The 23953-nt window shown below is 40.7% G+C and overlaps 1 protein-coding gene across 13 annotated transcripts in view; it reads left to right on the top strand.

Moving 5' to 3' along the window:
• The window catches only part of BMPR1B (bone morphogenetic protein receptor type 1B), a 238069-nt gene that overhangs the window by 192863 nt on the left and 21253 nt on the right, over window positions 1-23953 (top strand). For 12 of the 13 annotated variants that reach the window (XM_063423772.1, XM_063423762.1, XM_063423770.1 and 9 more), the window contains 3 exons: window positions 11233-11389; window positions 19162-19264; window positions 20250-20352. In XM_063423772.1, the coding sequence (XP_063279842.1) occupies window positions 11250-11389; window positions 19162-19264; window positions 20250-20352 (346 nt within the window). In that variant the 5' untranslated portion in view covers window positions 11233-11249. Of the gene's footprint in view, window positions 1-705; window positions 956-11232; window positions 11390-19161; window positions 19265-20249; window positions 20353-23953 lie in introns of those variants that run through there. The other variant, XM_063423761.1, reaches the window with a different exon arrangement.

Genomic DNA, 23953 nt, shown 5'->3' with positions numbered 1-23953 from the left:
TGCTCTCAATGGTTATGTACTCTATCTTGAAATGAAATTCTTGCTGCTTTTCCATTATGGGAGCAAATTTTGATGCTGTTTGATGCAGTTTATCAAGTTTCCTGTCCTTTTTTGTTTGGTTGGTTGGTTTTGGGTTTGGTTTTTTTTCTGTTTATTTTTGTTTGTTTGGGTGTAGTTTTGGGGGTTTTTTGGTTTAGTTTTTTTTTTTGTGGTTTTGCTTTTGTGGGGTTTCCTGTGTTTCTTTGTGGTGTGCTGTGATAAAGCCTATGTATCCTAGTAGCAACTTCACAACCTCTTTGCTGGCTCTTTCTCAGAAAAAAAAAAATCCCAAATTGCTGGTTGCATGCCATTTCTTTTAATAGTCTATTCTCAGATGGCATTTTTCTGTACCATAAGAAGCCTAAAACCCCATTGAAACCTTCTTGTGATTGCTCTCATCGGCAAACACTTATTGAATTGGGTAAATGAGGGCCAGGCCATTGTATTGTATCCTGTATCACAAGTAGTCACACTTTAAAGAGAGGTGAGGAGCAGAAGGCTCCAACTTCAGTGTGCATTTTATATACTGACCTTGGAAGGCGTTGCCAACCATCTGGAAAGAGTTAGAAATTCTGCATTGCTCAGGATCTTTGTTTTATTTGTAATTCCAGGATTTTCTTTTTCTTTCACCTTTTTACTGTCACATCCCGTGTAGCCTGCATGCTCCTTTGCGCCTGGCTGAAATAATAATTGTTTGCCAGCTTACAATCAAAGCGAGCACAGAGGGAAACAGCTGAGCCGTATTAAGCAGAGGCAGTCTGGACTACATTTCTTTACTGCTGAATAACATGCCACAGGTGCAGGATTAGCCTGGCCTACGGTGCTGTGTTTGCTTAGCAGAGCCACCCTCTGCTTCCTCACATGACTCTCATCCTCGGGGAATCTGGCAGCCATGTAGTGAGCACGGAAACTCCGTGTAAGTGGAAGGCTTTGGCTTTTCAGCTCACAAAGCATTTGTGCTCCCCCCCACCCCCATCTTTCCCTTTTTCTTATTTTTTCTTTCTTTTATTTTCTTTTAATTTTTTTTTTTTCCTTAAGCCTGGTTTGAGCAGAACACTTAAGAGACTGGGGGCAAAAAAAAGTAAACAGGTGAAGTTCAGTGGGTTCTTAGAGAGGCTGAAGAAAAAGTGGTGTTGCTGATGTGCTGGCAAGATGTGAGGCAGCGGGGAGCCAGCTGCTTGTGGTGCACAGGGTCTTGTGTTTGCAGCTTTGGGTCCTGCAGGGACACACACACTCTCACTCTGCAGATTTCCTATTCATTCACTTGGACTGGGGCTCAGTTTGTACAGTGTTGGGAGGCCAATGCAAGCTTTGAGGTGCATTTGGGTTTAGATTTAAGGAGAAAGGTGTAGATTTACAGAGAAAATACTGCAGATAAAACAAAAGATTTCCGGTTTTACTTTTTGGTGAGGATTGAGGAAGAGATTTTCAGGAGAACTAGTACTTGGAAATCAGCCTGATCTTAAAATGATATTTCACTTTTTCTCCTTTATATTAACCTTTGGATTTAAAATTAATGTAAAAATAGATATTTTGGCAGTAATAGGGTAATTTTGGTCCCAGGTTTGCATTGTGGGCATGAATTTCAGTGTTAGGACTGGTTTTAACCTTAATGATAGTTACGCTTCTATCTAACTTTTCTGATGCATAGTGCTTGTGTATGTCAGTAATGCTTATTAAAATGATGCATCTGTTCTATACATTTGAAATACTAGTTAATTGGAAAAACAGCCAAACAATAAAAGCAAATATGCTTTTTCTCGTGCTCATTGCTGTTCATATCTGGCTGAATACTGAAAAAAACTCTACATTTGATGAGGATTGTAGAGGATGAAACAAAAGGTGGTCATGCACCTCTTGAAAACTTCTGATCAAGGAGAAAAGCACATGGGAAAAGCTCTCCAAGGGTGCACATTTCTTTGGTTCTGAGTTTGTGTATGAAGTGTAGTTGTGAAGATACATCTGTATGACATTGTGAGAAAAACAAACCAAGCAAACACAGTGGGGCTGAGGGCTGGTTCCTCCTCTTGCAGAGGCCCGAGTGGGTGGATGAGCATGGAAGCCTGTTGGTGGGCACTGGTTGATGGGTTGGTGGCAGTGTTACTGGCATGGGTGGCACACACCCCCCTTCCTGCCCAGACATGAGCTCTGGAGCATTCAGAGAGGGAAATGCTTATAGGCTGCTCAAACACTTCTGGAAAACCGCAGCGCTTATGTCTACGGTCAAAATTCATTATTGTTGTTCCACACATGCAATTAATTTTGGTTTGCAGCAGAGGTGCTTTCCTCCCCCTCTAAATGGATTTGTTTGTTTTCTGTCAAAGGGAGTAAGTCAATGACACTTTCTGTTGCATTCGAAGGTGTTTGCAGAAGATAAGGTTTGTGCCTCAGCCCTCATTCATGAACACAAAGATCTTCTTCATCACTGTGGTTTCCACACATGCAGTTCAAATGCCTGCGCAGTGTGTGGGGCAAGGCCAACAGTAGCAGCACTGTCAGTTCAATGCAGTCCCTGCCTTGGCAGCTTGGCAGGGCAGAAATTTGTATTGTCACTTGTTCAGTTGCTTAAAACTCTGCTTGGCCTGGTGACCTGTCAGGGTGGCATTGGCCTCCAGGCAGAAAAGTTCTTGGAGGTTCTTGAGCACTTCATTCAGCAACAGTTAGTTGCTGAGAGTGTCATAAACAAGTAGGATTTTGGGAAGCAAATGGCATTAATCCATGAAAAATTATCAAAATACTGGTTATTTTTTTAGACACCAAAGAATCTGTCCTTCTGGAAGATAAACAGGCACTTGAGGAAAAGTTGGAAGGGGAATTGGTAGGAAGCATCATCATCCCCATGATTTGGGAAGCATGATAAGTTAATCAATAAACCGAGTTTAAAGGAAGCCATATATATATGGCCACAGAATTTGGAAAAAAAAAAACAAAACAAAAAAACCCCAACAAAAACCATTAAAAATATACCATGCTTATACCATAACAGCTATATTACAGTTTTGGCTTTATTAATATCTACAGTGTCTAATTCATTCTTACAGGAAGGTAAAAAGAGAATGACACCAATGCAGCAGAAATTAGAAAACTGAGTTGCTAACTTATGAAGGTTGCTCTTTAGGCTGAGCTGGGGTTATGTCACATTTACTCCTAAACAGGCAAGCCCAGTCAGTCAGAAGGGCACTGGCACCTCTGAATAGTATTGGCACTGGTTTCTGCAAGCATGGCATGTGCACATGCTAATTATATTTTAGTATCCAGGTGCAGTCTTTGATCCTGAGGTGAGAATGGCTATCTGGTATTTTTATCTTCCAGGCACTATTTTTGTCACATGGTGCTCTTGTGTTTCTTCTCTTTTGGAAAGGCGACAGAAGTGACAGTGATTTATTAAACGTATCTAAGAGAGCCATGAGGTCAAACCTGCCTTTTGCTGTTTCTTTTAAATTCCATTGTCTGAATGCCTCAATCTCAATCTCATCTGAAATGATGATAGGTAAAAATCTGAAGCTTGCCCTGTGCAATCTTTGCTGCTTTCCTGAAGATCAGATAGCAAAGCACGGATTAGTAGCAATGGTATCACATTGCATTGCTTCCCATCTGGGTATTCTTTCCCCTGTTGCTGCTGTTCAGTAGAGTTTTCAAGATCACTTGTGATATTTGCATAATCTAATGATCACATTTGGTGTTTGCTGCTTGGAACTGCAAGTATATGTGGTGATTTTCAGCTTAGAAACAGAAATAGCTACTGTAGGATGTTAACAATGATCTTCCTATATTTTTAAAATTTTTTTTAAATGTAGAGTGTGACACAGACTGCTGTTTGTTAGTATCCAAATTGCCTTTTCTAACATATTTGTGCCCTAATTTCTATCCTCTGTTTTGAGCATAATTTAACCTTCGTGATTCTGTGTCGACTACTCCTGATCACTTTTTTGCCATTCATTTTGACAGAGGTGGCCTCCAGAATGAGGTGCTCCATCATTCTCCTTTCACAGAATATTGTGACTTGGAAGGGATCCTCAAGGATCAACAAGCCCAACTCTTGAGTGAATGGCCCACACAGGGCCAAGCTCAAGTGAGGTGATCTCAGGCGTTAAAGTCAGGCTGATCAGCCAGTAGGTCCCTGGCTCCCACCCACCCTCTTTGAGAACTGGGGTGATGTCTGCTTTCTTCCAGTTCTCATGCACCTCTGTGGATTGCCACAACCTTTCAAAGATGATCATGGATAAACCCATTCTGGTGTGTGCCAGTTCTCTCACCACTCATAGGTGCATCTGGTTGGGGCCTGTGGACTTGGGGATATCAAATTTGTCTAAGTGTTCTCTAATCCAACCCTCCTTGACAAGGGGAATGTCCTCCTTAAAGCATTCTTTCTGGGTCAGAGATTCCTGGGGGATGGTGTTGACATTGAAGACAGATGCAAAGGCGGCCTTCAATATCTCTGTTTTCTCTGTGTCCAGAAGAATCAGTCATTCTCACATTGGACTTTGGATCTCACCTTAGTAATTATGAAGTATTTGCATTTAATTGTTCGAGATTGATAGCTCCAACACATTTACCTTTGCTGTATAAAATAGAGCTCTTGAAAAGGGATTAAAAATTGTGGTGGTATCTTAATGAGAATTATGTGAACCACCTGCTTGTTCGTCTTTGCAAATATTAAAGACTAGCTTACATTTTAAAAGCTTTAATTTTGTCATGGAGCATTTACACATTGAACTAAAGGACTGTAGAATTAGGCAAGGTGTTTGACGCAGCTTGGGAGTATTTATTAATGGGGAATTACAGCAGATCGGAATAGACTTTACTGAGTCCAAGCTGACGGGATAAAACACTTTGTGTGCACTTACCTTTGGAAATTTTGAAGTTGTCTTTCTTTGCCAACCAGTTCCCGTTTTCTTCCATATGAAAAATATGTCAAACATTAACTGTGGGCATCGGAAATGAGAGGAAAATGGCAAATTTCATGTGCATTTTCCATGGGCTGTGTTACCAAAGAAGCCATTGTGTTTGTAAGTTGTGAGCAATATGGAATTGGTATTAGTGTGGAGGGTCTGTTCTCAGTGGCTTTGTCACAGTTTGTTACACTACATGCTAAACTTTTTAGCTAATAATTCTGAAGAAGAAGGACATTGTTTAAAGTGGTGCTTGATACTTGTAGCTATATTGGCACTCAGTGGCAAGTCTATGGATATGGACAGGAACAATTTTTAAGAAAACTGCCTTGACAGGTGGTTTAGAAATACATTTTATTTTAAACCTTATTTGCATTATGAATAGAAACAAAACCACCCCAGATTTTGAAACAGACAGATGAGAAGGAGCAGCTTGTAGGTTCTCTGTGTTTTGTTGTACAGGAAATCCAGCATGGGTGGGAAATGTAGGGCAAATCATACCTAAGCCCTACAGAGTTCCATTTTTTTGTACTGTCAGTTTATTACACTGGATGTATATCAAGGTGCAACTATTTTCAAACACAGGTTGATACCAATCTCAGTTTGGGCTCACTAGTGCTATATAGTCACGCACTGAAAAGCAAAGCACGCTGGTTTTCATTTTTTCTGGTGTATTAATGCCCAATGTTGTTTACTGTGGTTTTGGATCAAAAATATGAGGGTCTCAGCATCTGAGGTTTCCTTGAGTTTTATGGTAGCCTTGAATATCCAGCAAAGGGAAACTGTCATGATCCAGTTTTCCTTTTCTCTTACATAATTATCACCAATAAAAAAGTGTTTTACTGTTACCTCTTGACTATTTTACACAGTAGACCAGGTTGAGTTAAGAGGTGTAATTTATTTCAAGTCTTTTAACTGTACTGTGTTTTCATTGCTGACTATTTGCCAAAAAATATCCCATGGAAATTCTTTTATCTGGTAACTGTAAAGTGCAGCAAGTTAGCAGTTACTTACTTCCCTTTCTCCTAGAACAATCATGTTGTATGATGCTATAACCCTGGCTTGGTGGGAAGTCATCAGGCTGTGGTTTATGATATGGCATAGGAAACTAGTAGGGTGTTGCAAGATAGTTTTGTATTTTAATAAAAGTCTGAGTTGAGGAGAAGCACACTATGTAGATTAGTGCAGGGCATAGATAAAGTCATCTTGTGATTTAAAATTTCCATCTTAACTATTTTATCAAGTTGACTGACTTTCTTTTCAGGTTTGCATGGTTTTAGTTTGTTTTCAATTACTGCTCAGACATTTTTGTAATGAATATCCTTAATTTCCAGTCCAAAGGAGCAGTTGAAACAGTTATTCCATGACGTGTAGAGCTTCTTAGGTGTGTGCCTTCTCTGAAGCAGTAAGCTTTGCTCCCTGTCAGAGGGTACTGTGGCCAGATGTTGTTATTAGACTGGTAAAATGTGAATGGATGGTATTGAACCATTATGAGGCTTTAAATACCCTGTAGAAAGAGGCACAAAACTCTGATACTTTTTTTTTGTCCTTAGCATCCATTTGGGGAGTCTGACTTCTACTCCTCACAAACCCCTGCAAGGTTATGAGAGATTTGCCTTTTTCACTGCATAGACAGCACATAAATCTCACAGCTGTGGCACAGAAATCAATCTGTTAAGATAACTATTGCTAATTCTTCATCCTCTGAGAACAGGATGGCTTAAAATTCAAACCACAGAATACAGAGAAACAGAATAAAGAGCTTTTCACCTCCTACATTACCAGACTTGTTGAATCGGAGCAATGCCCAAAAGTCATTACCATTCAATGGCTATGGGCCAGTGTGAAATGAGTTACTGGGCTTTATCCAGATTCTAGTGGAGAAATTTCTGTCCAAATCACATAACTATGGCTACAGTTGGCAGGGGCTGAAGTACTTATTGGCAGCTATGGCAGAGAGTTTGAGGACTGAATGTTCACTGAGAGACTGGCTCTCTAGATCAGATTTTTTTTTTTTCTGCACCTACATGAGCCAATGTAAAGCTTAAATAGGTGATTTTACTTTTGTGTGTCAGGTACCACTGCCTGCAGACCTGTCCAACCAACTAACAACAACATTGCTTGAAACCAAGTTAGAATTCATCCTCATAGTTACTTCATTGTCACTGTGGAGTGGGGATCTATGATTGCTTCTCACACATCTAAAAAATTACAGCAGAACTCCCTGAAATGCCATGAAAGGGTTTGCCACATGACAAAGTATTTTGTTGCAAATCTTAGTGATGCTAGATGGAAGACTGTATCCAAGAAGGAATATTTGCTGACAGTGGAGGTTGGTAGGAGTTTAAATTAGACATTAGCATTATCCTGTATTATCATGAGAATGACTTTCATTTTACAGCACTTTATTTTCATTGTTTTCCTTCTCCTGGATTCAGGATCTTTGTAGATCTTCCTTTCTGTAAAGGACCACAAAGCATGGGGGGAGATGCGCGCTAACACGTGGGAAAAATAAAGCAGTAGCATGCTGCACACAGTCCCCATTCTCAGGTAGAGATTCCTAACAGAGGCCATCACATCACCGTTTTCAGTGGTCCCAGTCCAAGAGAGGAAGGTATTTCCCAGGAGTAACACTCCAAAGAGACATCAAAGCCCTGGTGGCTGACTGCCAGTCTTTGTGGTGGATGATGCTTTGTAGATGCTGGTGAATTTTAGTGGAAAAAGAGAGTGAAGCTGAGAAACTCAGATGAACTTGATGAGTCTGTACCAGTCTGATGAAGGACTTCAGGTGCTGAGCTGCTTTGATGAATTCCCTGATACAGTCAGGTTTCTCAGCAGACTAAAATAACCTTATTTTTGATACCAGTGTTTTTCTGCAGTTCTCCCAAGCTGTGCTCAGTGCATCAGGGATAGGAGGCTGACCATGAGCAGACTGCAACAGAATAGGCTACAGCAAAGAAGCAGCCAAGCTTAAATAGCTCCAAATCTCCTGCTTTCAGGGCTCTAGGAGAGCTTTCAAAACCTGAAGGGCTTCTAAATCCTAGACAGAGCCAGGTCTGCATGACCAATATGTGCTTGTTACAGAACAGCAGCAAATGCAAGATGAACAAGCTGTTCACCATTCAAAAGTGTGCTTTTCACACCTGGAATCAGGAGGAACTTGTTGCCAAGCTTGAAAGTTCTCCCCACTGCTCTTGTGAGTTCCTTCCTACATATTTCCTTTTGTGGAAGGGACTGCTGGAACACCTTTCTGCACTGAAGTCAAGCAGACATAGAAGTTAAGAGACGTTGTTGAAACTCAGCTCTGAGTGGGAGGAGAAGAGTTCTTACATGCTCCACAGTTACCTGCTGGGTGAGACACCTGAACTTCAGAGGCAAAAGATCTGCCCATCAGTTTAGCTAGCAGCCAGGAAATGAAGGCATGAAAGGAGCAAGAGAGTAGAGTGAGAAGAGTTTTACATTTTAGAAGAGGGAAAAGATCTTGATTGAAAGTGTCTTATTCCTTCCTATTTTACTTTTATGTGATTTAATATATTTGACACTGAACTGCAATGATTTTGCACTAGTTTTGACCCTGGGCATGAGAAGCAAAATACTAGGCTGCAATCCTAATTCCAGCTCTTGGAATGTGTAAATTTGAACGCCAGCCTGTCTGTCCTGAATTTTCCCAAAACCAACTACATGTATAATTAGCCACCTGCAATGCTTCAACGGTACTTCAGATTTTTGATTCCGCTTCAGCAACTTCTGCCTGTCTTATTATATCTGAGAGTACAACCAGGTCTAGGGGTGTAAGCTGTTGTTTATGGCAGGTTTTACAGAAGCTGTTCATGATCCCATCGCTGATGAGTGATGGCCACAGATTGTGTTGGTGTACCACTGCCTTATGTGCTTGTTGGAAAAACATATGATCTGTGGTTGTATATATTATGAGGATGGTAGTTAGCTGCCTAAACTTAACATATTCAGGCACCATCAAATGTGTAATTAAGCCTTTTTTTGTGCTAGGTGTAAGAAGCTTTTGTCTTTACACTCCTTGTTGGGGAAGGGTCCCTGCTAAAACTGCAGGTAGCTTGTAGAAAGAGCTGGGGAACTGATGTACAGAGCAAATTATTACACTCGTGAGCTAGAAGTTCACTTGGTTGCCTCATGAGCTTGAAGTCTGAAAATCCTTGACAGGAATATGAGTAGTTGAACATTCCTCATTCAATGGTAACAAAGTAATACTGACAAAAATTGGTGATTGAAAGAGAATTTAGGTAATCCCTAATCCTGTGACCCACGGAGCAAACGTCTGTTGATATTAATTTGTTATACACAGGCTGCCAAATCTTATTAAGAAAAGCAAACAACAGTGCATTGTTTTTCCCTTATTTTAAGCATCTACTTCATCTTAAGGTACAGCTGCAAGTACATAACAGTACATACACACAATGCATCTTCAGTGAACTCATGCATTTAGTTCTGATTTTGCCAAATGTTGGTGAAAACAGTATGGGACTGACAGCCAGTTGTGTCATGAATCCAGTTTGTATCTTAATGCTGGGCACAAGGGTTACAAGCCCATGGTTTGTATATGTTTTGTAACTGGTTGTCTGGTTTGGCTTTAGAAAGAGGTGAGCTAATCAAGAAGCCACTTGGTTTCAGTGGGATACAGAGGTACTAAGCAAAGGCCAAGCTGTGTGAGTTTTTTGTTTCATAGGAGTCATCTTCTGGCACGGTGAATGATTCTCTTTCATGTGTATCACCCTAATATTATTAATAAACCTCTTGTGCAAGGAATGTGCAAGGAGTGGAAGGGCTATGATGTTAAAAAGGCTAGCACTTGTCTAAATGCAATGTTCTTACATGCAAAGCTCCACTTGTCCCAGAGCTAACAAGTTACAGCTTTTTCTGACTTTACTGGGGATAAGATTGCATCGTCTCATGTTACTCTGCAGAAAATCAAAGCCTGTCTGCCAGTTGTTGTTCCCAGTGCCTATCCGTGCCTGTCCTGTGCTACCAGAGCTGGCACAGGAGAGGAGGGATATGCAGCCTGGAGGCATGATGTGCCCTAGCTGGTCCCATGCTTCCAGGACCCCAGACTGGACTTTTTCAGTTCTCCTAAGGGCAGGGACTGGTAGAAGAGCCCAGTGCTTCCTCCAGCCTTTCACTGCTTCAGAGTCGTTCAGCCTCACTCTCATCTCAGTTGTTGATTGCAATCCAAGCCTTGAAGTGTAGCTGCTTGTCCCTATCCCTTCTGCCTGTTTGCCCACCCTATCTCTCCATAGGGAGCTAAAAAAGAAATTTTTTTTGTCAGCTTCACAATATATCAGTTATCATGATGGAGATCTGGGAAAATTTTAGAGTAAAGGGCAATCAAAATAATTCTAATACCAATTATTTATAAAGACTTAACAGTAAATAAAGAACTTCAAACCTGCTCTTCAGCTACTCTGTTGGAGACAGCTGCTTGTAAATGACACTTTGGTAAAATTTCTTACAGGGAACCAAAAGGAGAGTGAGGAACTGCCTGTTGAAGCTTTTCCTGCTAATCTCATTTTTGTCTTTAAGGCTTAAAACTTTCATAAGGACTGAAAGCTGATATTTATGAGTAGAGCTGGGGAAAGGAGGTTGCTTATACAGCTCCTAGCCTATCACCGACATCTCCAGCTGTACTCCACCAGTTCCGTGGAGATTCCGTACTCTGATATTTTTAGAAATAATCACCTCCATATATTTTAGCATTGTTCATCTGAAACCACATTCTTCTCTTTGTTTATAGACTTTTCTTTTACAGAAATGAGCTCTTGCCCTTGTTTTCCGAGCAGTGCTTTTGCAATTCAGTGACAGAACATGCTGTTGAATTTGAAAGAATATCAATTTCTGTTAAGTCTTTGTTAAATTGTATGCCCATTTTCTGTTCTGCCTGGAGTACCATAAATCCCACTGATTTTTATGGGGTTCAGTGAATGCAGATATGTGCTGAGTGCTGTAGAGGTGAAGAAAGCTCAAAGGTATAACCAAGGATTTGACCTGTGTAATGCAATAGAAGAAAAGCTGTGCTGTGCAATATATAACAGTAAAAGCACAATATATCTCATGGCAGTGGCAGAACTTGAACATCAGTACCTTTGATCTAACATCACCGAGGTCAGTGAGCCTCAGCCATGGTGACCATTTCAAGCTACAGAAGCACACTCTGTGGTGAATGCTCATCTCAAATAACTTTCTTAAATTTTGGTTGGTAGAGGTAGTTTAAAGCTTTCATTTCAAGTCCTCATATACAGCCTAGAACTTGTCTTTTCTTCTTGTCCTGCAGCCAGTTTTCTAGACAACATGCCCTTGCGAAGTTCTGCCAAGCTGAGCATGGAGACCAGAAAAGATGGTGAGAGTACAGCCTCTGCTCCTCCCCAGAAGAAGCTGTTCTGCCAGTGCCACCACCACTGCCCTGAGGACTCGGTCAACAGCACCTGCAGGTTTGTGGGATAGATATCTGGTGAAGATGCATGGGAAAACATACTTGTGGTAGCTCAGCAATCCCAATTTGGGTGTCGCAGTTTTTGTTTAAGCAGTCATATGTAAATGAGTTGTTTTTCACCGTGTCTAAAAATAAGTAATTTTTATCTGGATCAGCTGCATGGTTGTGTTTTGTTGTGTTGTGTTTTCTTTTGCTAAGGCATACACATATTTATCATTTTAGATAATACTTGTTTTAATGCATTGCATATGAAATATTCTGAAGGTTGAACTTTGTTTTTAAAGGCGCATGCAGTTAATGCGAGGAGACCTTATGGAGTTATATTGAAATGTCAATAAGTGCTTATAAATTTATAATCACTCTCAATGGAGTACTATTTAGTAGAACCCTGGTCTTTGAGTCTGCAGCAGGTGTATCTGTAGGTCAGGGCTTAGGGTTTGGTTTTTGGTTGTTGTTGTTGGTTGTTTTTTTGTGGTGGTTTGTTTTTTTGTTTTTTTTTTTTTTTTTTTTTTTTTTTTTTTTTGGTTTGGTTTGGTTTTGGTTTTTTTTGTGTGTGTGGTTTTTCTGGTTTTTTGTTTTTTTTTTTTTTTGTTTGTTTGTTTGGGGTTTTTTGCTTGTTTGTTTGTTTGTTTGTTTTGTTTTGTTTTGTTTCCATGACAAAAGGAAAACTATCTTGAGGTGAAGTGTTGAGTATTTTGGTCTAGTAGCTGTAGCCTTCTGTTTAACTTCGGGCTTAGAGTACTAGAGATTTCTCATTTGGGTTTGCTTCCTCATGACCCTCTGGCTCCCTGGGGAAGGGGCAGGTCCAGATGTGCACAAGCTCCTTGAAGGCTCAGCATTGGTCTGTGTTGCACAGGCACTGGCTGAAGCAAGAAGAGGTGACTGAGGGCGGACCACGCGGCTGTTCCCCTACACAAAAGTAGCTCTTGCTGGACACATACAATTGCTGTTGAATGGAGGTTGAGTGAACCTTTGTCTCGGCTTGAGGTGCAGGTGCATTTTGCTTTAGTTGCAGCAAAGTTGGGCTGAGCTCTTCATGTTCCATGTGAGGAATTTAAAGTGTGCTTGGCTGGAGCAGGTGTGATACTGGAGATACCACTATCAGCCAATGGCCTGGTGGAGCTGTGGGGGTCAGAGAAGCATCGAAGCAGGGCACAGATGTGAGCCCAGCTGGAGATGCAGTGCTGTTTGAGGTGAGATTATTTAATACTGTGTCAGCTCTTCAAGGCAGCGTATTTAAAAGATAAACGGGGAAAGCCTAAGGCTGCTAAAGATACCGGTTGCTTTGTTGGATTTTTGAGTGTGGTTCTGCAGCCTGACGTAATCTTTCTCAGCCTGCAGTTTCCTACTAAAATGTATCAAAGTTTTGGTGACAGCTGTAAATACTATTTCGTCTTTCTAACCTCTTCCTACAAGCCCACGCTCCAGCCAGGAGTTAGACCTAGCTGCTCTCACATGACAGTCATTTTAATAAGCTATAAAACCCCATTCTGATACCATTTTGCAGATCCCCTGCAGCGTGAATCAGCTGTTTCCTGTTCCTGCCCAGCAAGCCACAGCCTTCATATGTGCTGTCTCACACGCTCAGCAACGGGGCATTTGCAGATGACTTTTAAATCCATGAATTAGGAAGCACAAAGGGATCAGTGTTAACGAAACGACTGAACAAGGTTTATCCCCAGCTGGGTAAGCCTGCTGTTGCACTTTGCTTTGTAGGCATCATTGACATGAAGTATTCTTCATGGAACTATGAGCAAATGCTCTGTTAGAAGGGATTTGTGCATTTTCTCTCACTGCAGTCCATTAAAGAAACTCTCTTCAGTGTCTCCTTTACGGTGTCAAATGTCAAACTTTTTTTTTAGGCGTTAATGCCCAAGGATAGGCAGTTAAGTGGTAATAAAACACAAAATTGTAACCCCTTCTGTCTCCATAATCCTTGAAGACTGCAGGCTTGAATGTTCTGCTGTGCTGCCAGAATTATTTTTTCCAATTTAGACATCAAAATAATAATGGAAGCTGGAATCTATCAAATATTAATCACTCTTCTGTCCAGTCAGGAGTTTCCTGGAACAGATTTACATTAGATCAACTCTCTTCTGCCCTGTGCTGTCATCTGAGCAGTACCTACCTTGTTGCATACCTAGTGAACAACAGCATAAGTGAAAAATGGCTGAGGAGTTTGGAGTAATATATAACAAATTAAATTAATTTAAATGGACTGCCTTCATGGCTTGTCAGCAGTAATTCTGTTCATGTTCATTGCTATGGCTTCCACTGCCTTGGTGTGAAGGATTCAACATCCCTTGTTTTCCCTGCATCTCTTTAACTGTTAGTGTAGTAATTCCTTTTTTAAATTCCCTACTACATAGCTGGAATTATGGATTACAGAGGAAAGAAGATCCTGAGCCTGAGGTTGGGAAATCATGTTTTTTAGGTGTCTGGTTAGCTAGTTATTATGTATCTGGTTAGTTGACTGGATAGAGACCAAGTTTCAAAAGACTTGAGCACAACCAACCAGGTTAGCAGGGATTATTAGTTTCCCCTGAGTTTTGGGATCATCCTACTAGTAACAAGGCAGTAACTTTTGTATTTTATTCTGTGTGAATGACTGTTGGCACAATTTTAAAGTACTTGGGGAATCACTAAGCACCACTATAAAGGAAGTTTCCACATTTTGAAGTTCAATAAGTATTGATTGCAGTGTTTGTCTGAAGAACAAATGGACTGCTTCAGAGTAAAAGTTACTGCATTAATTATCTGTTTGCCTCTAAAAGCCTTTTGCATTTTATATTTTTAAGAAAAAATTAAAAATCAAACCTCTTGTCAGCTCTATCAATCTGTTAAGCTTTGAGCTGTGCTTGTACCTTCAGAGTTTGGACCTGCCAGCCCAACAGGAATGAACCAGTGTGTTCTGGCGCACCCAAGGGCCTAGCAAAGCTCTGACACTAGGAAATTCACTGAGTACATCCACAGCCAGGTCTTGGGCTCTGGAAAGCATCAGCCACTCTCCTTACCAGGTTCTTACTGAAGCAGTGAAGCATTTTATCAGCCCAGGAGCAGGAACCTCAGAAAGTTTAATGCAAAAGCATTTCCAGCTGTTTATTCTATTCCCTCAGAATAGAACAGCTAGTCCTACTGCAATCACCATTAAAATTTCCTCATAAAAATCAGTCTGTCATCTCACATGAGGATTTTTATCTGCTACCACAGGTATTCAGCTTCAAAGTATATATCCAGCCCATAGTACCTGGGGTCTGAGTATGAAAATATAAATAGGAGGACATCTGGTGGCCATTTAAAATCTTCTCCATAACTGTATTTGTAGAAATTTAAAAGCCAGTATACTTTAACCACATCTATATCAAATCCTCCAACAGCCTGCTGTGTTCCTATACAGAATTTCCCTTTCTTTATACTTCTACAGATTAAGTCCAACAATACTTTAGAGAGCTAAGGATAACACCGCAGCTTAAAAGGCAGAAGGCTTTTCTATCTAAGCAGAAAAGCCATAGCTCTAGTTAGAGTGTGCTTTGAAAAATGGGGCAGTTCGTGAGCAGCGTGAAGTTTTGGAAGACCCATACAGGGTGAGCTCATCAAGGGAGGGTTAATGCCAAGGTGTAGCAAAAGGGGGCCAAGCCAGGAGCTGAGGCTGATATCCTCACTCACCAGGACCTCATTTCCCCACGGATATGTGAGCACAATGGGAAGAGACAGCTGCTTCAATAGCTCTTCCCATGGCCGGGGGACAGGCATTCCTGTACCACTGCTCAGGGGATCTGTATAGGGGGAAAGAAGGGTCACAAGTGGGGCCACTCTGGGCAGTTGAAAAATACTTGTGCACTCAAAAGTTAAAACCTTTGGAGAAGGCTCACAATCCTCTGCTTGTAAAGGGTGTGTTAAACTGCTGCATCTTGAAACTTTATTCTTCTTCCTGAACATCTGTGCCATTCATAAAAGGCTTTCAGTAAAGAAGGTCAAAGCTGCTTTGAACACAACCAGGACCTTGTTTTACTGTTCCATTTCAAGTTTTCTCTGTTCAAAGTGAATGCACGGACAGTTGTGTCTAATCATAATTAATTGCATATTTTTAAGCACAGCATTACGTCTAATTGGCTTTGACTATAATGGGATTGCAGTAAAGGCAGAGGCTAATTAGGTGCCTTGTCGCACTCTATTTTCATGCACAAATAAATGCTGACAGTTTTAAAGATTGGGCTGATAAAGTTTAAGTTCCTATGTGTTGCCTACTAGATTGTATTTCTGCCCAACTGTGTCTTTGGTTATCAGGAGCAATAAAATAATTAAGATCCTTTTTCAGTGTTACCAAAGGTGATAACTCACTTGAGTGATGTTTTCATTCTGCTGATCTCCAGATGATATGCTTGAATTTTCATTGTAATTTGGTATGTGGAAGAAAAAAGATTTTGACAGTGCCAAAGAACTGAGTTCAGACAACTTTTGTTTTAAACAATTTTAAGTTTTAGGGAAAAGCAGAATGTTTTCTGATAAAGAAGCTACAGTGAGATCTTAAATGTTAGCCTTTCAATTTTTTTCATGTTTATTTTAAAATTTCTTCCTCTATACAAGAAATTTTTTGATCATTTAGAAAAGAGTGCAGAGACTTGCCATGTTGCTTTGGATGGAAGTGAAAAGATGCTCTTGCTCTTTCTCATGTCAAAATGAGGAACATAAAGAGGAGAAGTGGAAAAAAGTTATAATATTTGTGTGGACTCATTTGAAATCAAATTAAAGATAAGGAGTCTTTTCATCAAGTTGTGAAAGTTATCTGTCTCTTGGTAATAGGTGTTGAATGAGGGAAAGATGTTGCTTTTCAAAATTATGTATTGCCACCCCTGGCTGTGTCACACACAGAGCCGGATGGGAAATCTCTAGCAGGCAGGTTTTGGTAGCTGAGGAATCACATCTTCTGTGAGAAATGGCTGCTGGCCAGTGAGGACATCTGTGTGAGCAGATGCAAAGCTGTTGGCCTTGGTTCCTCTTGTGACATTTTGGAAAGGTCTGATTTAAGATTCCTGCTTTCGTTGTGGTAATCTGTAATTGTAGCAGCACCTTCTATATCAGTGTCTGTCAGTGTTTCACTGTTAACTCCCTTTGTTTTCCTGGCATTTGACTTGGCTGTAAGAATTCACTGTTGGCAAATATGTGACATAAGAAATCTGTGCTTATTAGTGATCGCATCCAAAGTGAATTTAATCACTCCCTTGCACCATACTCTAATAAGATGGTGCTTCAGTAGAGGAGGTTACTGGATGTGTACCTAGATGTATCCAGTAACAGCACATTGAATTCCTTTTTTACACAGTTCGCAGAATCAAGTTACACACAATTAGAATTCATATTGCAGATTTTAAGAAAAGGGCAGTTCTATACTACATTTTTTTTATAGGAAATGGAGGATAGGTTTTTCATATTGCTTTGCAAGTATCAGTGATGTACAGATGTTTCTGTACATCAAATAAACATAAAATTTGAGACTGTGAACACATCTTTGACGTGTTTCTTAGTGGCTATATTAATAAGAACAGTTTTATTTCTATCTTAGTCAGGTGTGAGGTGGAGTAATCAATAAAACAGCAGGGGTATGCCTTGCCCTTTTCTTGCAGTGTGTGGTCCATCTGACATCCTGTGAAATCAGGAGAACAGGTCAGGGGCGAGAGGGGGAGGCAGGTAGGAGATCCTTCTTTCTTTTCAGAAGAGTCCCTTCTGCCTCTCACTCAAGCACCTCAGAAATTCTCAAAAAGATAATGAGTTCTTACATTGTATGAAAATTTTTTGTGTTAGGATTTTTCTTAGAGCTAGAGACAAGCAGTACCAGTGTTTATTCTGCTCAGCAATGCTATTTTTTTCCTCTCACTTTTCCTTCATTATTCTAAAATCTGTAAAAAGCACAATTTATTCTTATTTTTGGAGCTCTGTAACTTATTTTGCTCTACTGAAACTCACTTTTTCTTTTTAAATTTAGTGTAAAAGTTTTAGAGGGACTAAAGTGCATGAGGAGCCTGAATTTAATTTTCAGAAGTGAGCTAAGAATCAGAGTGCCACATGATTCCCCCAAGTCAGAGAAATAGACTTAAAACTGCTGAGTTTCTTTTATTCCCTTTTGCAAACAATTTGACTTTTCCTTCCACTGACTTTCTTTGATGAACCAAGAGTTCTGGGTTTTTTGTAGGGGCTTGTTAGCTTGGAGTCCATTTTTGTGTTCCACTTGATAGCAATTTATTGTTTTATTGCTCTGTCTGCTGGGTTAAACTTACTCATTACTTTGACTCAAAGGCACCATGCAAACAAAATCTAATCTAATCTAATATTCTACTCTAATGGATTTCTTACTGTCTCTCTTGGCAATCCTATTGTTCCCATCTTTTCAGCTCAGGCAATGACATCAAGGTGGCTGATGCCCAGGAGGGTTTGTCTCCTTTGCCTCACTCCTATGTGCAATGTCAGAGAAGGGTAGAAGTCATCGCTGGCTTCTCGGAGAAAGTAATTTGTAACGTGCATTTGGTTACTTTTCAGATCCAGAAGTCCGTAACCCATGATAGATTATTATTTGAAGTAATAAGCTTACTGTGGCTAGACCCTGCCCCAGTAATATAAAAATATGCCACAGACAATGTTTGACATGATCCTATGCAGCATCTCTCGGTCGTGTAGCTAATACTTACAAATTGTGTTTCTCTCTTAAATGTGTAACTGTGGCTCTTGTTTCCTACATCTTCATTGCCTTTGCTGCTGGTGCTCTTTAGATTCTTGTTTCATTCAAGTAAGGAGCAAATCACCTGAAATTTTGCTGTATTTAAATTTTCTAATCTTTTTTTCTTTTTATTTCCTTGTTTTAACTGAGTTTACTTCTTCTCTTCTGAAAAATACTCATTGCACATAATAGCCAGTGTTGTTTTCCTGAGCAAATAACAGAATATTTTATTTTTCTGTGACTTAAATGCCTTATATTAAAAACGTTTTTCTTTATTTTTGGATCTTCTTCCTGCAAATCAGTCAGGAAGACTGATTCTGTTCCTTACACATTACAAACCCCCCTCAGAGTGCTGAGAACTTAATGCACAGCAGTCTCAATAAAATGCAGCCACCCTTTCCATGCCCTCCAATCCTTCCTTCCATAGCATTCAGGCATTTGACCTTCATCAAAGAAGGACATTTATCACCAGCACCATCTAGCCATCTGTTAGTATACTTGCCCTCCCTGGTGCACGTTCCTGTAAACGGAAGCATTATGGATCACTTCAGGCTTATAACCCAAGTAAACATCTATGAAGGGTGTTGGAGATAATTCAAGGACTCATACACAGAAGTGTTGCAGTTTATAATACCGTTAAAACAGGAATCACAAATCACTCTTGATAATACTTTATGTTTGGTATCTCAAAAGTGTTTCTTCCTTCAGGTCTCTACGGTGGTGCAAATATCAGTGCCTTGTTCCCGCACTCAAGGCAGACCTTGTGTAGCACTGAAGCTTGCACTGTATGGGTTTCCAAAGTCTTATCACACTAATGACCACGGGCAGAGAACTGGGGTGTTTGCCAGTGGGGTTTAGGCTGTGAAATGTTGCAAAGGTACGTGCACAGGTCTGAGGCAGAGCCTCCTTTGTGTGTGTAGGAGCTGGTCTGCAGCAGCCCCAGTGTGTCCATTTGTGAAGGGCAGATTTGCCTGGTAGGGAGCAAAGTTTAAGACAATATTCAACAGCACATTTTTCACTTTGGTGCCTTTTCCTGATTCATTCTTTCCAATCCGCAGCACCGATGGCTACTGCTTCACCATAATTGAAGAAGATGAGTCCGGTGGACATTTAGTCACCAAAGGATGTCTTGGATTAGAGGGCTCAGACTTCCAGTGTCGGGTAAGGAAGCATTTTCTGCCACTTGCATTTTTGATTCAATTTCAATTTTCAATTTAAGTGCAGTTTTCAATTAAAGTGCAGCCAGCAGACATTGCTGTGTCCATGTTTGTCACTTCTGTTCACTTGGCAGATACTTGATCTGCATTGATTACTGAGGGAAGTGCATTTGCATCCCCAAAAGATGATACTATAGTTCTTCCTAATAGTAACAACTCATGTTTTCGGTTTTGGCACTGCTGCTACTAGTAACATGCCCACTCAGAGGAAGTTTGGATTTAGAGAACTGCAGTCTTAACTCCTCAAATATCTATGCTAGCTAAAGTTAGTTAGGATACTATTTAATGGATTGCAGCAACATCTATATCTTACATGCAGTTGCATTTTGGTTTGGGATTTTTGGTATCAGATACTCCCTTCAAGTGCAGTGATCACCTGCTGGAAAACAAGCATCAGTGCAGGAATGGAAGGGGTGTGGAAATTGCAGCAAGGTGGTTCTAAGGTGGTTGCCTTTCTCATGTTAACCTTAAATGGTTTTAGATGAGTACAGAAATGGTCTAATCGTGATTAATGGAAGGTATTTTATTCAGCTTCCCAGGAGACCAGAAGCTGCAGCTGAGTTAGTCCATGCAGCAATTCCTGTATTATCCTGGCTAACCTATTTTGGATACTCATATTAACTAATTTTCGGTCTAACTGCTGGATGTATGTGACTTTCACACTTCTGTATTGCACCGTTAGAGAAAGTCAGTCCCTTCTGCAGCATTAAGGCAACAACAGGAGTAAGTTAGGAATGAATTAATGTCTTAATTACCTGGATGAAATATTTCTGGATAAGCAGGTTGGCAGAAATACTTACTCCACACATCCTAGAAATCCATAGGGGATTGCAATCCAGCTATCAAGTACGTCTTTTGAGTGCCAGAATGACCATGTATATTTACAACAGGGGTAATAACTTGTTTTCTATCTAAATTGCTCGTTGCAGGACACTCCTATTCCACACCAAAGAAGATCTATTGAATGTTGCACAGGCCAAGATTACTGCAACAGACACCTTCACCCTACGCTGCCACCAGTGAAGAATCGAGGTAGGAGGAAGAAAATACGGTCCTAAGCTGATCTTTTCCTGCTGTTAGTCCTTGTGCCTTAGGGGAAAATGGAGCACAGACTGAAGCACCTCTTATGCAAAAGTGTGTGATCAGAGAGATAAATGGCATTAAACAGTGTTTCTCCATTCCTGTAGGTTGTGTGTGGAGCGGTGCAGATGCTTGCTGTTATTTGTTGCATACATGCAGCGAACACAAGATGCATTAGAACTGCATGATGCTGTCCTAGTGCAGATCTGCTGAGCTATCAGAGATCATCTCAAAGACCTAGGCTGGTCATGGCAGAGGATGACTCTTGCTGTATATTTTTTAGCCTGATAATAAAGTGGAATTCTCTCTCCAGTCCCTCTAACTGCATTACTGTCATTCATAACTCCATACACAAATTGGTCAGTTCACGTTGTCATAAGTCTGTAAGTTTGTATTTGCAAGACATGATCATCCAGCACTAGAACAATAATGACTCCCTAAAGTGTATTTTTTATGTGAAAAATGTAGCTGAAAATAGAATCTAGGGTAAGAATTCACACACTTCAAAAAAAATATTTGAGAGCAAATGGACATGTAGTAACTTAGTAGATGCTGAGGCAAGGTTTCAGCCTCGGTATTTGTTTGTTTAAACATCACTTTCTGAGAGCTAGTAAAACTGTTTTTGTCTGGGTGTTCAGAATACATTTTCTAGACATGTATTCCTAGTAAGTGTAAATTCATCCATAATAAACTCTTGGCATTGGCAGGAATTGTGGTGGTCAGCATCAAGTCAGTTCAGAGTTGCAGAAGAATTTATAATCGTGGCATTCTGTGTTGAAGATGCAGATCAGTGCACAGATGCACTTTTAATTTCACCAACAGCAGATACTTATGCATGCTCAGAGAAAGCCTTCACTCATGTAAGCTGTTCCCTTCAGGTCTGTGAAATTCTGCACAGATGGTCTGCAGAGTCAGGCCTTTGGAGAGTAATGTGTAAATACTTCACTGTTTACTAGCAAGGCATTAAGGCAGTGAAAACTCATAAAATTCTGACTTCCAACAGAAGAGTTATGTACTACTTTGTTGGTTTATTTAATTTTAAAAAGTTCTTTGGACTGAGAGAGAAGCTCCAAAAAGCAGTCAATATTTGTTCACACTTACTTAGTCTTTCATTAAATATCAGTTTGGAAAACGCTGCCATGATTTCTTCTTGCTACTGGCTGAGTTTGTTCTACATTAGGAGTACTTAAAAATACTGAATCAGTGCCTAACACTAGACGTCTAATCCATCTTACTAAGATTTTAGTAACTTGGCAGTGCTATGTGCTACTTATACAGAAAGCAATGAAACAAGCTTTTGGATCGATGTTGGGTTTGTTCTGTGTGTAAATATAGTATTGCTTGGGAACCATGGTGGCAGACCCTTGGAACACCAGAGAGAATATTTTTTAAAAGAAAAATTTCAGAGAGTTGGAGGAGGGTTCTAGCTGCTCTGTGTTGCAAAGTTGACTATTTTAGCATGACAGACAACAGGTGATGTCACTCAACATACTCAGAAGATTTTTTTTTTAAATAAGCTCTCACACTGCCAGCATCCTGACAGTGTTTTGTAGAAGTGCGTTTCAGGAATTGCTTCAATAAATGTGGCTGAACAGAACTGAAGTCATCACCTTTACTAAAGCCTTAAGTTAATATGTCATTCTTGGTGCTGGGCCTGTTTTAATTTGTCGCTGATATTTCCTAGTATGAAACCTTTGAAAAAAAAGCCATAGCTTGAACCACAGACCCTCACTGCAAACAGGTACAAATACTGTGTACAAATACACGCTACTGCCAGTGCCCAGTACTGTGGCTGTGATCATTGTTTCTACTGGAAGCATTTAGATTCGACTGTTATTGTCTGAGTTGTTGAATTGTATATGAAATTTAACAGAACCTGTAAGTACGAAAAAGAGAGGTGAACTTCTTGTAATAACCTTCCAGCCTTCAGGGTTCCATGAAAAATATGTATGCTCCTCAGCATCTAAAAAACAAACAGATATTTGGCTTCTGATGAACTCACACCTGAGGTGATACCTCATGGGAAACAAAGTCTAGGGAGAGCATGCAGCTACAGGTCAGAGGCTGTTGAGCTAAAAGTTGACCTATGCACCAAGGTAATAGCTACAAAGGCAAGTGACTTGTCTTCTCTTAAGTGCTTTTCCAGGCCTGGCATGAGCTGCAAGGCAAGATTTATTCCACACCCTAACCTTCTCCTCTCTCCCCCTGGATAGGAGGACCACGTACATGAAAGTGAGAGCTAGAAAAATTAACACTGGTCAAAGCAAGACTTGTTAAGTAAGATGAAAGAAACAACAGCTAAGCCTAAGTTTTGAGCTCGTCTTGGTACAGAACTACCAGGATAAAATATCCCAGGGAAACCATTAAATCCTTGCGCCAGCTAGACATCTGTCTTATTAAGGAAATGAAAATCATAATTGGGTCTGATATAACACCTCTGCTTTAAACAATAAAGATATTCCTGGAAATCCCAGCAAAAGCACAGGCTGAGACCAGTCAAAAGGAGAAATATGTCTTTACTGATTTAGAGCCCATATAAGCAGAAGTGGTGGTGCCACCGTGTCTGGCTCCCTGCCTGTATGGCTAGTGATGAATGGGCAAGGGAATGATTGGAGGAATGATGGGGTTTGATGTGTGCGCACAGTCTCCACGCCTCAGATTTCACTGCCGTTTTTACTTGGATAACTGTAACATTCTGAGCTGGAGGGACCTGGGGTGGGAGGAGAACCTCCTCTCCCTTTGATATGCTGACTTCTGAACCTTCTGGGTGGCATTTTCAATGCACTCCTCAGCGTGGTCCCACTGATGACAGTGAGTGAAAGGAGTGGTGGAGGAGGGGGAAATTGCAGGAGAATAACAGAGAGGCAGCTTGGTTTCACCGAGCTCCCTGCTGTCACCAGCCTGCGCCACTGTTTTCCTACAACATGGAATTGTTAATGTGCTGTTTGCTGGGCTTCACTGTTACCAGCCAGCCAAGGTATGTGAAGAAGCTTCCCAAACCTACCGTGTGTTTGTTTTGCACTTCCCAAGCCGTGCTCCTGGTAATCGCTCACCGCTGCCTCTGTGGAAACTGCTGCTTATTCTCATAACCCTGCTGCTTGGCACCTTGTAGGTCCAAGTAACACAGCAGTAAAAAGCACAGCACTGGACTTCTTAGAGGACAGAGTACTTCCATCACGTACACTGGCACTGACCGGGACCCACCACAGTGTTCACCACAAGTCCCTAGGCAGACTCACAGCTGAGCTGCCCCGTCCCTCCTCCTGGACAAATAGTGCAGGGAAGGGAGGTTTGTCCTGTGGCTGTGTGTGGAACAGCTTGGGCTGGAGGAGCAGGAGAAGAAATTCAGCATGGCTAAGTGCAGGAGAACAAACAGACATTGCTGGTCTAAGGATGGGGGCTTGCATTTGATCTTCTGTTGTCCACACACACACCAGGAGGTTTATGAAGTCCTCAAATCAGCAAGCAAGTGAAATCCTGCCAAAATCCTTTAAAAACACAGGAAGTGTTTGAAAGGTGGGACAGTAGCTCATTTACCATCAGTATTGCCTCT

The sequence above is a fragment of the Prinia subflava genome, chromosome Z (assembly GCF_021018805.1).
Source record: "Prinia subflava isolate CZ2003 ecotype Zambia chromosome Z, Cam_Psub_1.2, whole genome shotgun sequence".
NCBI classification, from domain to species: domain Eukaryota; kingdom Metazoa; phylum Chordata; class Aves; order Passeriformes; family Cisticolidae; genus Prinia; species Prinia subflava.
This window is presented reverse-complemented; position numbering and strand designations above follow the sequence as displayed.